Consider the following 16639-nt stretch of genomic DNA (forward strand, 5'->3'; position numbering starts at 1 on the left):
AAACCTAAACAAAAACTCTATTTGTTGTACAATGTCTTGAATGAATATCTTCAGGTCTTGCAGCCTTTTATATACTGAAGCAAGGCGTGTCATTCCTTCAATCATGCTTCAGATCGGATCAGTGACTTCTTCATTAAGCAATGGACGGATATAGAAACTCCTATAAAATAGGCTTATTAAAAGTCACATAAAAATACTTTCCTAAGTCATTTCATCAATTCCTTAAGAAATCACATATGTTCTGATCTCTTCATAATTGCACACAGTTCATACCAACACATGCTGGTGTGGATTCCTTCAATCAAGCATGCGCGTGCGTAAACATAGGTCAGGCCCAGAACGTACAGAACAACTCTTGATGTTGGAACATTGTGTTCCACATCTGAAGTGAATATTTGTTTTAGGCAAAAGTGAAGCCAACATACAAATATCCATCAATCTCCCCCTTTGGCAAATTTTTGGCTAAAACAAATTCAGCCCACACCTGTTAAAAATAGAGAGATAACACACGCAACCTTTCCTTCAATCTTCACAATTAAAATCTTCCTTGAAGAAAGGTTCACATTCTCAGACTTCCAAGAGATACCAAAATATAGTTCTTCAGTCTTCACACATATCTTCAGGACTAGAAGAATTATATTACATGTCTTAGATACTGCTTCCATACACAACAATTAACATATGGAAATGAGCAGACTAGAAGGTATCAGAGAGAAGATCAGAGTTATGCAGCAAAGGACGTATAAGGAAAAATAAATTCATGTACATCCTAACAGACAGTCAACTGTCACAACACGCTACTTAGAGAAATAGGAATATAGTACTCAGTAGCTCAAACCATCAGGATGTTTTAACATCCACAGGAACATTCAGGGACACAGAAGCTTACTCCCCCTCAAGGAGTACAAACAGATATTCTTTACTCCCCCTATATATATATTATTATTATTATTATTTTTTTATATATACAAACAGAAATATCAGAAAAACCAAAATCACCAGAAGGCCGGAACCGGATGTCTCAACATCCTCAAGTACATAGTCAGGTAACATACAGCAAGGACATACCTACTCCCCCTTTTTAGCCATAAAATATGCCAAATTGAGATGTGATAAAAGCATAAATTACAGCTAAAAGTACCTGACATTTTGAACAGTGGTTGCTATTGCTCATGGATGCAAACACCCAGCTTGCTTCGTAGTTTCTCAAATTGCTTGACATCTAAGGCTTTTGTGAAGATGTCAGCCAGTTGTTCTTCAGTTGTTACATGCTCCAGAGTTACAATTTTGTCTTCAACAAGATCCCTAATGAAGTGATGTCGGATGTCAATGTGCTTTGTTCTACTATGTTGTATAGGATTTTTGGAAATGTTGATAGCACTTAGATTGTCACAGTACAATGTTAGAACATTTTGTTGAACATCATACTCTTCCAGCATTTGCTTCATCCAGACTAACTGAGAGCAGCTACTACCTGCAGCAATATATTCTGCCTCTGCGGTTGATAGAGACATTGAATTTTGTTTCTTGCTGAACCAAGACACCAAATTGTTTCCAAGGAAGAAACAGCCTCCAGAAGTACTTTTTCTGTCATCTGCACTACCTGCCCAATCTGCATCACAATAGCCAATCAACCTGCAACTTCCACCGTGAGAATAGAGAATCCCATAGTTTGTGGTGCCATTTATGTACTTCAGAATCCTTTTAACTTGAACAAGATGACTCATTTTAGGATCTGCTTGATATCTAGCACAAACCCCTACAACAAAAGTTATGTCAGGTCTGCTTGCTGTAAGATATAGGAGACTTCCAATCATGCTTTTGTACAGGCTTTGATCAACAGCTACACCATTTTCATCTTTGGATAGCTTTACATGAGTGGCTGCTGGTGTTCTTTTATGACTGGCATTATCTAGCCCGAACTTCTTCACAATATTCTTGGCATACTTGCTCTGAGAGATGAAGGTTGTGTCTTCCATCTGTCTGACTTGCAGACCAAGAAAATAAGTCAGGTCTCCCACAAGACTCATTTCAAATTCAGACTGCATCTGATGAACGAAATGTTGAACCATTTGATTCGACATTCCTCCAAACACAATGTCATCAACATAGATCTGTGCAATCATGAGTCGTCCTTTGTCCTTCTTAACAAACAAGGTCTTATCTGTACCTCTCTTCTTGTATCCTTGATGAGTCAGAAATTCTGTGAGTCTTTCATACCAAGCCCTGGGTGCTTGTTTTAGTCCATATAGTGCCTTTTTCAACTTGTACACATGATCAGGAAAATTTGGATCAACAAATCCTTTTGGCTGTTCTACATAGACTTCTTCATGAAGATATCCATTTAAAAATGCACTTTTCACATCCATCTGAAACAATTTGAACTTCAGGATACAAGCCACTCCCAAAAGTAGCATAATAGATTCCAATCTGGCCACAGGTGCAAATGTTTCATCAAAATCTAATCCCTCTACTTGTGTGTAACCTTGTGCTACCAGTCTTGCCTTGTTTCTGGTAACAGTTCCATTTTCATCTGACTTGTTTTTGTAGATCCATTTTGTTCCAATGACATTTATGTCATTTGGCCTAGGCACCAGATCCCATACTTCACTTCTTTTGAACTGATTGAGTTCCTCTTGCATGGCATCAATCCAGCAATCATCAGTGAGAGCTTCCTTAACATTTTTCGGTTCAAATTTTGACACAAAACAAGAATTGGAGACAACCTCATTAGATCTCCTGGTTCTGATTCCCTGATCTGGATCTCCAATAATGAGCTCTTGAGGATGATTCTTCTGGACTCTGATTGAAGGTTCTTTACTTGATTCTGCATTTTCTAGATCAATATTTTCAGAGTTAGTCTGAGGTTCTTCATCAGCTTCAGGCCTTACTTTCTCTTGAACAGATGTTTCAGGATATGCTTCAACACCAGGTACAACCACTACAAGAAATGTTGCATATTGCCAGGGAATAATGCCAGGAGCAAGAACTCCTGGCAAATTTGCCAGGAGCTATGCCAGGGAAAACTCCTGGCAAAGTTACCAGGGGCAACCCCTCACAGAAGTTGTGGCAAAATGCATGGAGGGAATTGAAATTCAAACGAGAATATTTTGATTCCTCTTTGGTCAGAAAATGCAGTACGGTTCAGACATTTGCCAGGGGTTATGCGACCAGATGCCCTTGGCAAACTGCAAAGCCTTGCATTCGGTCAGTAAAGCCTGTAATCCCTAGCATACATCGCTACTTAAAAATGTCTTTTCCTCTATTTTCTCTCACTTGAGAAATCTTTCCTTTATTTTCTCCTCTCTGTTCTTCGATCTCTCTTTCCACGAAAAACACAACCACAACCACCCACCTTCACGGTGACGGATCTACATACTCCGACATCTATTAGCCATGAAACCAACACCTTTGAACTCCTCTCTTCCTCCTCTTTAAAGCCCACCTATTTTTTTTTCAAGATTACTGAGATTTCAAAAACACCTTTTTTACCTTATCTCTCGATTTCCGGCCATCATGGGTGTCATTTGTGAAAGTAAGTTCATAATCTTCTTCTCCATAGATTTCTCATCAAAACCCCTAAATAAATTTCCCAATTGGAGCATTTCACCGGCAGCCACCGCACCAAAATTTGTCCGCGCGTTGCTGGAAATGTGACCGGCGACCATCTCATATCTTTTCTTCTTTTTGGTGAGTTCCATCGTTTACCTCTTCTCTAAATTAAATTTTTGAAGTTTTTTATATTTTTTTCGGATTTTTAAAAAAGACACCAATTAAGCATGTTCTTTTTTTAAAATTGATGATTTTTAAGCTTCCTAGTAGGGCCTAAGTGGATATATGATACCAAGTTGTTATTAGAATCCAATTTAGTCCTAATTTATGCTTGAAAATCAATGTTTATGGGATTGAAACTTAATTATTTTGAAATTGAGTTGAGTTCCTGTGAAGAAATATTGATGAGGTTTAGTTTTGGCTATATATATAAAATGGATTTCTTCTTTAGACTTGTTATTTTGTTGTGAAAGTTGTAAGTATATAAGATTTATTTGGAGTGTTAATTGATATAAATTTAGGTTCACAAATATTTTAGACTATATTGTTTGATAGTGAGAACTTGAAGTGGTTTGTATCTTAATCTTAGTTTTAAGACTTTGGGATCGATTGATTTTAGGTACTTGGTGTGGATTGTGGTCTTGATACTATTTTGAAGATGATCGTTTTGACTAACATTAGTAGTGATGGAGATTGTTTTAATTGGGTAGTGAACCTTGTATTCTTAAATTTCTTAAACTAGTAATGTCATTGTAAAGCATGTTAATGCAATATGGGCTATAACAGGGAACCAATGAGGCTAATTTCATCATTGAAACCTATAGGACACTTCGTGACAGGGGTCCATTCCCTGCAGATCAAGTCCTCAAAGAACTTGATGGTAGTTTTGGATTTATCATCTATGATAACAAAGATGGAACTGCTTTGTCGCATCAGTAAGCCCCTCTTTCAATCACTTTAATTATAATTTATATCTCTATTCTTTATAATTTACTACATGGTTTTATTAATATTTAAGCTATTATGTGTAAGTGTAATGCTAGTATTAATGGCCTACATGTTGGTTATGTTTGAACAGGATGGTAATGGACAGATTGGCCTTTTCTGGGGTATTGCAGCTGATGGTTCTGTTGTTATTTCTGAGAATTTGGAGCTTAATAAAGCAAGATGTGCTAAGTCATTTGCACCATTCCCTACTGGTATATTCATTTCCCTTTCAAAATGAGTTTAAATCTTTTATGTTCAAATCTGAAATTGAGTTTGCTCTGAGTTATTTTAGTGTAACCAGAATATTTTTGCGTGTGTAAGTTCTGATCTTAAGTGCTTTGGTGTTGTTGTGAAGAGAAATATAAGTTAGAGTATGAACTTTTTGCTTATATAAATTAGTTACTTGATTACTAGTTTGAGATTTGCTGCATTGTGTTAAGATTAACTATAATATATTTTAGCTTGTAATGTTGGATTATTAGTTTGAGATGCTTTACTTGTAATTGACTGGCTTCGGAAGGGAATGTTGGAGTGGAATAGAAAGGAATAAAAAGGTCCGGAAGGGTCTTTGGCTCGTTTGGCATACAATCATTTGGGTCCTTTGGAAATTTTGAAATAATAAGATCTTCAATAACTCGAATTGGGAGATAGGGGAAATTATTGAGGAAATTAAAGTTTTATCTAGGCGTTGGTTGTTGACTCGTATTAAAGCTTCGGTTTGTTGTTGACTCGTATACGCTACAAGATCTTAACTGACTTGGATCTTCCTAAACCTATGTTATACCATCTTCCCACATAGAACGCATCGCAACACAGTTATGCACCCCTGATGTAAGTAGTTTCTCATACTTTAATTAATGTCAGCTAAAGGCAGGACATGCCATGTAATTCTTGTTTTTTAAACTGTTATTTTCTTAGATGCCATTGTTTGCTGCTGCTGATTTTGTTCTATAATTTTGATTTAAGTTATTAAGCCACAGACGATATAAATCAATGGACATCATAATATATTTGAACTCATACTAGCATTGTACTACTACTCAATGAACTGTAGTTTATAACCGATAAGTGTATGATTGTTACACGTTTATGTGCAGGTCATGGTTCATGCCACTATGCCATCATTCTCTTATAGTAATTGTCATAGTCTAATGAAATGTTATTTCCAATACTGGTCATGGTTCAGCCACTATGTAATTTAGTATTTCCATGTAAGCATACTTCATTGTGTAATGTTTAAATATATGAAATGTTTTTCCAATGGACTATTTCTTTATAGCTTGTTCATAGTCCAATTGGTTCGTTGCTGTAATCTATCTCAAGGGTACTATACTTTTTGCGTGCCAAATGATTTTGTTGTGTTTTGTTTTATGTTTGGTGACTTAGAGTGATCGGTACGTAAAATAGGTTTTTTAGAATGATGTTAATTAATGGCTGAATTTTTCGAATCTCTTTTTTAGGGTATGAAATAAAAACAATTTTAAAACAATGAAATAAAAAAACAATTTAAAAACGTTTATTAAAATTGTTTTAATAATTTAATTTAATTATTTTTCGTAAAAATAATTTAAAATTGTTTTTTAAAATTATTAAATTTTAATATTTTGATTTTATAAACAATTAAAAAACGTTTTTTTTTAAATTCGTACACATTTTGCCAGGGGTTAACCCCTGGTAATGTTCCTGGCATGTTTTGAAAATGACTGATGTGATGCTGACACAGTCTGCGAAAGCCTGCAGAACGCCAGAAAAGCTGCATGCAAGCTGACACAATTTGCCAGGGGTTGAGCCAGGGCCTGTGCCAGGAGCACATTTGCCAGGAGCTAAAGCCCTGGCAGGTTCATTTGCGATGAGCAGATTTGCTGGTGATTCTGCTCCTGGCAAAACTCCTGGCAAACGTCCAGTTGCCAAGGCTTTCTGCATTTTGCCAGGGCTTCTGCCCCTGGCAAAATGCAACATTTCTTGTAGTGGTTAAGCATTGGTTCTTTAACCATATCATCTACTACTACATTGATGGATTCCATAACAACTTGAGTTCTATTATTAAACACTCTATAGGCTCTGCTGTTAGTAGAGTAACCAAGAAAAACTCCTACATCACTCTTTGGATCCATTTTTCTTCTGTAGTCTCTATCTGCTAGAATGTAACATTTGCTACCAAAGACATGAAAGTAATTTACAGTAGGCTTTCTCTCCTTCCATAGCTCATACAAGGTAGTTGTAGTACCTGTTCTTAATGTAACTCTGTTATGCACATGACAAGCTGTATTCATAGCCTCAGCCCAGAAATAAAGAGGTAGGTGTTTAGCATGTAACATGACTCTGGCAGATTCTTGTAGAGTCCTATTCTTCCTTTCCACTACTCCATTCTGTTGAGGTGTTATGGGAGATGAGAATTCATGCCTGATTCCTTCTTCTGCGCAAAATTCATGAAACCTGGAGTTTTCAAATTCTGTTCCATGATCACTTTTTATCCTGACAATGCCTCTATTTTTCTCTCTTTGTAGTTGGATACAGAGTTCCTTGAGTGAGTCAAAGGTATCAGATTTTTCTCTGATGAAGTTTACCCAGGTAAATCTTGAAAAGTCATCAACAACCACCAGAACATACTTCTTTCCACCAATGCTAGCTACTTGCATTGGTCTCATTAAATCAATATGAAGAAGCTCAAGCGTTTTTGTGGTTCCATGATGTTCCAACCTAGGATGGGACATCCGAGTCTGTTTACCAACTTGACATTCACCACAAATATTTCCATCAGTGATTTCCAGTTTGGGTATACCTCTGATTGCTTCTAGAGAGATAGCTTTCTTTATTCATTGCATATTCAAGTGACCTAGTTTTTGATGCCACAGTGTTACCTCTTCAGCTTTGCTCAGCATGCATGAAGATATGAGAGCCTGTTCTTGAGAAATCCATAAATAACAGTTGTCCTTAGACCTAGTACCCTTCATGCTCACTTTACCTTTTTCATCTATGATCTGGCACTCAGTTTTACTAAAATTTACACTTAGACCCTCTTTGTTTAGGTCAGAGATTTTGGTCAGATGACCAATCCTTTCTTCCTGGAGTTGATCAATGATTTCTTCCTGCTCCATCATACGCCTGGAAGTGCTGTCATCACAAGATACAATTACTTTCTCATAATCAGAACCTTCATTTTCAGATTCAGGTTCCACTCTCCCAGTCATAGCACTGACACGTTTAGCAGCATCACTATCAACATCTCCATCTGTTCCTTCATCATCAGACCAGGACACAATCATCCCTTTCTTTTGCTTCTTGAGGAAAGTTGCACATTCAGTTCTGATGTGACCATAACCTTCACACTCATGACATTGCACACCTTTGTATCGACTGTTTTTCTCATCATTTTTCTCATACCTTTGATTAGCTTGTTGTCTGTCAGTGTTCCATCTGATGTTCCGCCCATTCCCTCTGGATTTGCTACTTACTTGTTTGAGAATTTTGTTAAACTGTCTTCCTAGCATCACAAAGTCCTCTGGCAGATTCTCATCCTCCATGCCTTCTTCCAGTCCTTCACTATCAGCAGTGTTAGCTGTGAAGGCTATGCCTTTTCCCTTCTTCTCAGATCTGTTATCAACCACAAGCTCAAAGTTTTGAAGAGAACCTATGAGCTCTTCCACCTGCATGTTGGACACATCTTGGGCTTCCTCAATGGCCGTGACCTTCATGTCAAATCTCTTTGGCAGAGATCTGAGAATTTTCCTTACCAACTTTTCATCTGACAGTTTTTCTCCAAGAGAATCAAATGAATTTGCAATGTCAAGGACATTCATGTAGTAATCATGTACAGTCTCATCCTCTTGCATTCTTAGGCTTTCAAATTTGGTTGTCAGAAGTTGAATCCTTGAGCTCTTCACTTTGGAGGTACCTTCATGAGCAGTCTTTAGGATGTCCCAAGCATCTTTGGCAACATCACATTTTTTAATTAGTCTGAACATATTTTTGTCCACTCCATTGAAGAGGGCATTTAGGGCCTTGGAGTTTGCAAGAGCCAGTTCATCTTCAGGCAGTGTCCAGTCATCTTCCAGTTTCAAAACCGTGGTTTTATTTCCGTCTCTGTCTAGAACAACTGGATGTTCCCAACCTTTCATCACAGCCTTCCAAGTCTTGCTGTCAATAGACTTGAGATAGGCACTCATGCGTGACTTCCAGTAGTCATAGTTTGTTCCATCTAGTAATGGTGGCCTGTTAACGAAACCTCCTTCTTTCTCCATATTGCCAGAATAGATCTCCTCTGGATCTCACCTAATAACAGGCAGGGTGCCTGCTCTGATGCCAATTGTTATTCTGGCACGTTAGACTTACAATGTTCCAAACGATGTTCCAACACAGGACACAGATACACAGATGTTGTATATGATGTTTAGAACATTAAGCTAACAAATACAAACATAATAAAGCAAGTAATGGACAAGAAAGAAAAGAGACACAGAGAATTGTTAACCCAGTTCGGTGCAACGTCACCTACATCTGGGGGCTACCAAGCCAGGAAGGAAATCCACTAGTGCAGTCCGTATTCAAAAGCTCTCAGCAAACTACGTTTGCACTTAAGACCTAGGACCTACCCTAACTAGACTTCAACCTAGGAACTCCTAGATTTGAGATCTCATCTCACTCCCTTACAACAGATCACAATCCCCTGTGATTCCCAAATTACAGACTCAATTCAAATGAGCTTACCCTCGAAAAACAACAACTTGCAACCTTGCTTAAAAGCTTAGATGCAGTCCACAATCTACCTAGCTCCTTGCTTAAAAGCTTCGGAGTAGTGCACAGTATTACAACTCAAAGCACAGTCCTAAACATGTATCAAGATGATACACGAAAGGCTCACAATATGTATGACTCAAAACCTAAACAAAAACTCTATTTGTTGCACAATGTCTTGAATGAATATCTTCAGGTCTTGCAGCCTTTTATATACTGAAGCAAGGCGTGTCATTCCTTCAATCATGCTTCAGATCGGATCAGTGACTTCTTCATTAAGCAATGGACGGATATAGAAACTCTTATAAAATAGGCTTATTAAAAGTCACATAAAAATACTTTCCTAAGTCATTTCATCAATTCCGTAAGAAATCACATATGTTCTGATCTCTTCATAATTGCACACGGTTCATACCAACACATGCTGGTGTGGATTCCTTCAATCAAGCATGCGCATGCGTAAACATAGGTCAGGCCCAGAACGTACAGAACAGCTCTTGATGTTGGAACATTGTGTTCCACATCTGAAGTGAATATTTGTTTTAAGCAAAAGTGAAGCCAACATACAAATATCCAACAAAATGGCATTTCATTCTGTAACAAACTTAATCATTTCTATCATTTCCAGTACAGATTATAGAATTTTCCTTTTCTTTTACTCTTATATCTTGTTTGTTGAGCAAAGTTGAAGTTGATGAGTAGTTTTCTTTTGACAAAAAGTTGATCAATAGTTTTTTCTTTTAGTTTTTGGTGTAAAATTAAATTACGTCTCTATTCGTAGGTTTAATATAAGATCTTTTATTTGGACAAATTTCTTAGTCAATCGGGAGTTAGAGTTACGCTCTGATGTAAAAAACTTTGATCATATCATATCGTCTAATAGATTTTACGTCAATTAAAAGTCACAATTCGATAAATCCAATGAGCTTTTGAGTAAACAGGGGGGCTGTACAACAATCACCTAAAGTCCTTATCTTGGTGGGCTTGGTCCGGCCTTGTAGACAATGAGGTTTAGTATCTCATATTTTACGGAAGACTGTTTCTTTTTCCACCCTATGAATTTCTCTCGCGCCCTATGCAATTTGGATTATAGAATCCGAACGGCATAAATACCCCATAAAAACCTCTAAAACATGTTGAAACATTTCCAATTTTAGAATTTGAATAGGACACGCGAGAAACTCCAAGAGTGGGAAAAGTAATGGCCTTTACATAATAGTATTCAGAAAAGCACATGAGTTTAGCCTAATAGCCAAATATAAGAAGGTTAAAACTTTGCAAAATCAATTAAGTGATGTTGTTGATAACCTTGTAGAGCAACCTAGAAAACAAGCAGATAATAATTTATTGTTGCCAAGAGCTACTAACATGTCCTGTTGTTTATGTGAAAAGAGAATAACAAAACCTTAATACATTTCCAGGTATACTGAAAAAGAATAAAATTGCATGTTACTATTACAAAATAAACATTAGTTATCTTAAAGCAAATCAAGACAGCATTTCCATTTGGTTCCTAATAATCATACAACTACAAAGCCAACAAGGAGTTGGTTAAGTGTTGAGATATTTTTTGTTTGAAAATGTGAGAGGCTTCTCATTAGGATCAATGGATTTCACATTTTGTGCAATATATTATATGCACACAACACAGAAAATGCTTATTAGCATATGATGCATGTTGAAAAGGCATAAGTATATTTCTTGTCTATGCAAAATATACAACTTTTTTTTTTTTTGTCTTTTTGTTTTAATATCTATAAAATTTGTTCATATTTAAACTGTTCTTCAAAAGTAAAGTGGTATTTGCAAGGACTAAAATAACTAAAAGTTAATTTAAAAGTCTTCAAAAAGGCTACAGAATTGAAGATACAAACAATTCAACTACTTTAAAAGTTAATTTACACACCAATGTTTATGATTATGAGTAAAAAAATCCAATAGAACTTCAGAAACTCTAAATAACCCAAAAATATATAGAAGATATATGATTCCATCACCTATATCACCCCCCCTACAATTGCCATCCACTACTTCCTCCTCTTTGTAACACCACTTCACAATATTAAATGGTGTGTTACCAAAGACTTTCCATGCATCTATACATTCCAATGTTATAACCATTAGCCTCTTTGTTTTCCATTTCTTCCACTGTGTTTTCCCATAAAACATTGCCAACAGAAACAACTCATGCAACAACTTGGTCTTGAACATTTAGGGTAGCAACAAGGCAATGAACATTTTGGACAACAACAACTAGGCATTGAGCATTTTGTGCAGCATGTTGATCCAAAACAATCTGTGAACTTCGGTAAGCGGCAACACTTGATACAGCTAGGTTTCCAGCAACAATCAGGACAATTGATAGATAGGGAAAAATTTATGCAGCTGCAGCAGCTAGAGCATTTAGGTAACTTGCATATGCAGCAGCAAAAATTTATGCAGCTGCAGCAGCTAGAGCATTTAGGTAACTTGCATTTGCAGCTGCAGCAACACTTCATACTAGGGCATGTACATGTGGAGCAACATTTCGACTTTGATTTTGATTCCAGACTTTGTCGGATCTTTTTGAGGCGCTTTTCAGTTGTCATCTTCTCCATTTCTTGGATGAATTTGCATAGATGGCGTATGTAATCAGGGTAAAGCTCTAAGTTGCAATGACCGCCTCCTTTGATCCATAAGGGTTCATATGACTCCCTTGCCATTTTCCATAGTCGGTTGCCATGTAACCAATTGACTACGTCATCTTCTGTACCCTGCAAAATAATTTAGCATGTCCATCATAACATTTTCGTTCTCATTAAATTTTCAGTTTTGATGTATTTTTCTGTTTTAAACATGCTACAATTTTAGGTGTACAATACATATTTTATGCAGATGATATGATTTAATTGGAGTTGAATGAAGAAACAAAAATTTCCTCAATGTATTTATCATATAAACTAGTGAGGTGACAGAAAAAAAAAAATGTCAACTATAGGATGCAATTAAAATGGATGAAATGAAGTAATGTTCACATGTGATCTGCAATAGAAAGTACTCTCTTATTGTGTTAAATACATGTGGAGCCCAACACTAGATGTGGGATCTAGTTCCAAAATGGTGAGACACATGTGCATTTCATCCAATAAAATAGTTAAGAGTTGGAAAGAGAGTGTTAGAGTGAGTGTTACTAGAACTTCTCACATTTACTAACCTACCCCTAATTATGATGGTGATCTCCTCAAAACATTACTGGATCAATTTAAGGTATTTTTGGAATAACAACATTAAATGTGGATATATATTAGTTGACATTTGCATATATTCGAGTCCAACAAACTCAAGCTATTTTTTGCTTATAATTGAGTCTAGAGAAGTATCACACAAGTTTAAAACAACATTTTACTGCACCACCACCGTATCGACAATGTTGTACAGAAGTAAATGTACGGAAGCAGAAAGGAGAGTTAATCAAATGGAGGAAAATACATTTGTTAGAGGCGGTAGACCTTAAAATCTACAGGCCATCAACCAATAGAGAATGACGTAAATAGTCTATCTATAAATCTAACACCATTGGATTTTATGGCATTGGTTAATCTATGTAGACAACCTCTCTTAATGGAAAATTGGTTCATTTTTAATGTTGTGCACGACTAGAGAAAGAACACAAGGCCTAGCTACCATGAAATTCAAGCAGGATGGTGGAAAGTGTGCTTTATCCATGTATAGTATAAAATCCAAAACTAGAGAATCAATCATTATGCACAATAATTGTTATGTCTACTACTTGCCTTGAATGTCAAAAGAAATAAATACGAAGACGAAAAGAAGTATGATTGCATTGTATCATTTACTTACATGTATTACAAGGACAGGACACTTGACCTTCTTTATTTTGTTGATGTTCTGCATGGTCGGAAAAGGGAAAAAACAATTAGATCATACGAATTGATAAAACAGAATATTATACTCATTTTATATCTCCTAAGTATACAAAACTAGGCATCTTAATCCGAAACTCACTTTTATTATTTAAGTTGTTGGCCGTTAATAAATGAAAGACACATTTTTCTTTTTATCTGTACCAAAATATATAATTTAATCATTTGCATTTTGTAGGTTAACAATGCGAAATTCAATCGAAATTATTTTCAATGAGCTGTCAAGTAAGTTTTAGTTAACTCAAATTCCAAATGCATCTTAAAAAATGAGTCTTCATCAACGTCACTAAAAATTTTATGAAGAGTTGAAGTTTAATTTTATTAAATAGTTCGATTCTCCTATTACCTTATAAATGTCGAAGCAAAAAGAGAACTTCACATGACAGAGAACTCGAAGACCAGAAAGAATGCCGCTGTGTAGAACCACACCTCTCAGCCTCGGCAACTTGGCTGCCAAATGCAATGTTGGTCCACTTCCAACTGATTGCCCGTATAAGATTACGTCTTCCTGGCCAACTCCATATTTGGTTTCAAGGCATTCATATATCGCCTCTATATCAGCATATGTGCTGGATTCACTAGGCTGCATAATTTGAAAGTATTAGCATTACTATCTATTTGTTAATGAACTTAATTTCAACAAAACAGAATTGTGCTTTGTGCGTATGTGTGCGCGCGTGCGGTCCATCATTGCAACAGAACTAACTATAGTTGTATTTTCCAAAGAATAGCCTACCTTGCCGGTAGAGGCACCATATCCAGAATAGTCATACCTGCGGGAAGAAAAAATAACGTTAAAAAACACATCAACTTTTCAGCTTTAGTCTAGAAATGCTGGCAATTCAAATGATTGAAGAACAAAAAATTATTTTTTCAGAGACTATTTATATTAATTAATCACATTGATGTTCAAAATTGATTCAATCAAGTCCTTATTATGTGCTTAATTGAATCAAATTTATAGACTGTCAGAGTCAATTGGCAAACTAGATTGATGTAAACCAAACCATTTATGGACCAATGTACATATTCACTTTTTAAGTAGAAGCTCAAGATCTAATAACTAATAGCATATTCCAATGAAACTTCTAAAGTAAATGTGACTCAAATATGCACTATAAATTTATAGAAAAACTAAATAGGGAACTTCAAATCAATAATAATGGCAAAGTATATTATTACAGGATAGAGAGATAATGAAAGATTACAACAATTCAAAGATGTAAGATGAGAAAATGTTTAGCGTGTGTATGGTTTCGCAGAGACAAATTAATTTCCAATGAATTGATTCTGTAAATTTATTATGCCTAATAGTAAATCAAATGTAAAGCGGCTTATGTTTTGATACATTCATGTAAAAGTGGGTTGAACAATAAATTTGAGGCTAAAAAGTTATAAATCATTTGTAGAAACAAAAGCTCCGAATTCTCGCATCAAGTTAGAGTCAATTCTGGAAGGCAAAAACAATTCTACGAGAACATCCAAACATGTCAAAATCAAATATACATCTCCAGAATCAATTTTGCCTCCTCCAAAAACCGGAACCAAACATACATTTATCATTTTCTTTAATTCTAATTCTTTAAAAGGAAAATAATGTTGGTAGTAGGGATAAGAAAATTAAAAGCTTTCAAAGAACACCAAGGGCTCCATCCCCACAAAAACACCAAAAAACTCTATGCTATGTCCACATCCATGTAGGGGTAAAAACTGGAAAACTTTAAACTGATAAGAAAGAAATTAAGAAAGTAAAACAAAGGACAAAGAAAGTTCAGAAAAAATTGCTACAAACTACCAAGAAGAAAAAGTTAGGCCAATAGAATCTAAACAAAGGTAAAATCTTTATCAATGTTTCAGAATCCATAAATACATGCTGCTTTTTTTTTTTCCCTTTCCTTTTCCTTTTCACTTTAACTTTTTCATTTTTTGTTTGTTTGTTTAGGGAAGACACCCTCTGGTGCCAGAAGCCTTAACTTCATCTACTTTCTACTTGTTATTATTATTGCATTGAAAAGAAACAGTAAAGAAAAGACATTCACATTGTCATTGTCATTTCTTTGATGTATGGTATCACCGTGGTTACTCGAAATCACGGTGGGACACTGTGATTTTGTAAAAGCTACACTGCATAGTTTTTGCAAAATCAGTTTGAACCACCGTGATTTCGACTAATTAATCCTTATACCAAACATGCACATCACATTCACATTACACACATGTTCACATTCACTACCAGATCTAAAACACATACTCACACATGTAGATAAGTCATAAACAAATAAAAACATAAACCAATGCATAGATTAACATAATAGTTTCAGATCTAGTACACTTAACAAAACCCACTAAAACCAAATAAACTATATTTTTGTTGCCTAATAAGAAAGAGAAAGAGTAAAACACATCAAGATAATACAAAACAAGGGTCAGTGGTTAACGTGATGTCTTTTGAATAGAGTGAAAATTGTGAACAGACAAAACAGACAAAAACATCAAACACACAAAACAAAAACACAACAAAAAAAAAAAACAGAACATAAACATGAACATGAGCAAACTAAAACAAATTCATGTTTTTTTTTCATGATTAATTTGAAAAACATAAGGAAAAAAAGACACTAACCCCATGAGATTAACTCTGAGATTAACCTTAAGTTGAACAAAGAGATCATAAAGTTGACCTAAATCAGCAGCATTGCCATGAGAATAAAGCAAAGTTAATCTTGCATAAGGGTTCTTAAGATAAAAAGCAACTATCTTATTTCCATGTTTTGTGTCAACAAGAAGAACATCCAATGAGTTATCATCAGGATGAGGAATCGGAGAAGCGGTGGAAACCACCGTGAGTTTGCCGTCATCATTCTTCTTCAGCTGATACGTTGGTGGTGAAGGTGGAAAAAAATGCAAATTTTGAAGCTAAAGAAGACACCATGCAACCCATTCATCACACAACACAAAACAAACTCATTTGTTGAATACAAAGACTTAGAGAAAATTTCAAAATGGCCCTTTTGAACCTTATGCTATAATAATTTGTGGGTAGACTTCAAAATTTGAACTTTTTTTGTTGGTTTGTGATGAGAGGTGGTGGAGTTGCAGGGTACAGTGATGATGAGAATAGGATTATTTTTTTTTTGGTTTAGCCCCACTTGAAAGTTGCAGAGATTTTCAGAGAGAGAGAGTGAGGTGTTAATGTTGCAGCAGAAACTAGTTATGGAAGTATGAAAGTGTAGTACAGTGAGAAGATGTGGAGTGTAGTGATGTCAAGAGAATAGAGAGAGTGAAATTGAAGCTTTCAAAGGGAAGTACAAAGGTTTTTCATTTTTAATTTCATATATGAAAAATATATATTTTTATTGAAAAAAAGTTTAGATGAGTCTGATTTTGTCAATTCACTACGATCAGAATATACCTCGTGATTCATGTAAGGTTAATAAATAAAT

At 35.6% G+C, this 16639-nt stretch overlaps 2 protein-coding genes, 1 long non-coding RNA gene and 1 pseudogene across 3 annotated transcripts; 1 reads left to right on the forward strand and 3 right to left on the reverse strand.

The window, feature by feature from the left end:
- Positions 1–1046: 1046 nt before the first annotated feature.
- LOC146920688 (secreted RxLR effector protein 161 pseudogene) lies at positions 1047–1913 on the reverse strand (annotated as a pseudogene).
- A 2425-nt stretch (positions 1914–4338) lies between these two features.
- LOC146920689 (uncharacterized) lies at positions 4339–5807 on the forward strand. The gene is made up of 3 exons (XR_015010731.1): positions 4339–4487; positions 4631–5370; positions 5637–5807. It is a non-coding gene; the product is annotated as an uncharacterized LOC146920689 (long non-coding RNA).
- Positions 5808–6203: 396 nt separating this feature from the next.
- Positions 6204–8780, reverse strand: LOC146920690 (uncharacterized). The gene is made up of 4 exons (XM_085711195.1): positions 7401–8780; positions 6589–7259; positions 6336–6481; positions 6204–6292 (listed from the first exon to the last, which is right to left on the reverse strand). The coding sequence occupies exons 1-4, from the start codon at positions 8778–8780 to the stop codon at positions 6204–6206; spliced, it is 2286 nt and encodes a 761-aa protein (XP_085567321.1).
- A 2353-nt stretch (positions 8781–11133) lies between these two features.
- LOC146920691 (alpha/beta-Hydrolases superfamily protein) lies at positions 11134–16382 on the reverse strand. Its single transcript, XM_085714119.1, has 5 exons — positions 15820–16382; positions 13933–13969; positions 13543–13779; positions 13114–13161; positions 11134–12026 (listed from the first exon to the last, which is right to left on the reverse strand). The coding sequence occupies exons 1-5, from the start codon at positions 15822–15824 to the stop codon at positions 11394–11396; spliced, it is 960 nt and encodes a 319-aa protein (XP_085570245.1). The 5' UTR covers positions 15825–16382; the 3' UTR covers positions 11134–11393.
- Between the last annotated feature and the right edge of the window lie 257 nt (positions 16383–16639).

Source organism: Medicago sativa, chromosome 5 (genome assembly GCF_051527215.1).
Source record: "Medicago sativa cultivar Bolivia chromosome 5, Bolivia_mono, whole genome shotgun sequence".
In the NCBI taxonomy this organism is placed as follows: domain Eukaryota; kingdom Viridiplantae; phylum Streptophyta; class Magnoliopsida; order Fabales; family Fabaceae; genus Medicago; species Medicago sativa.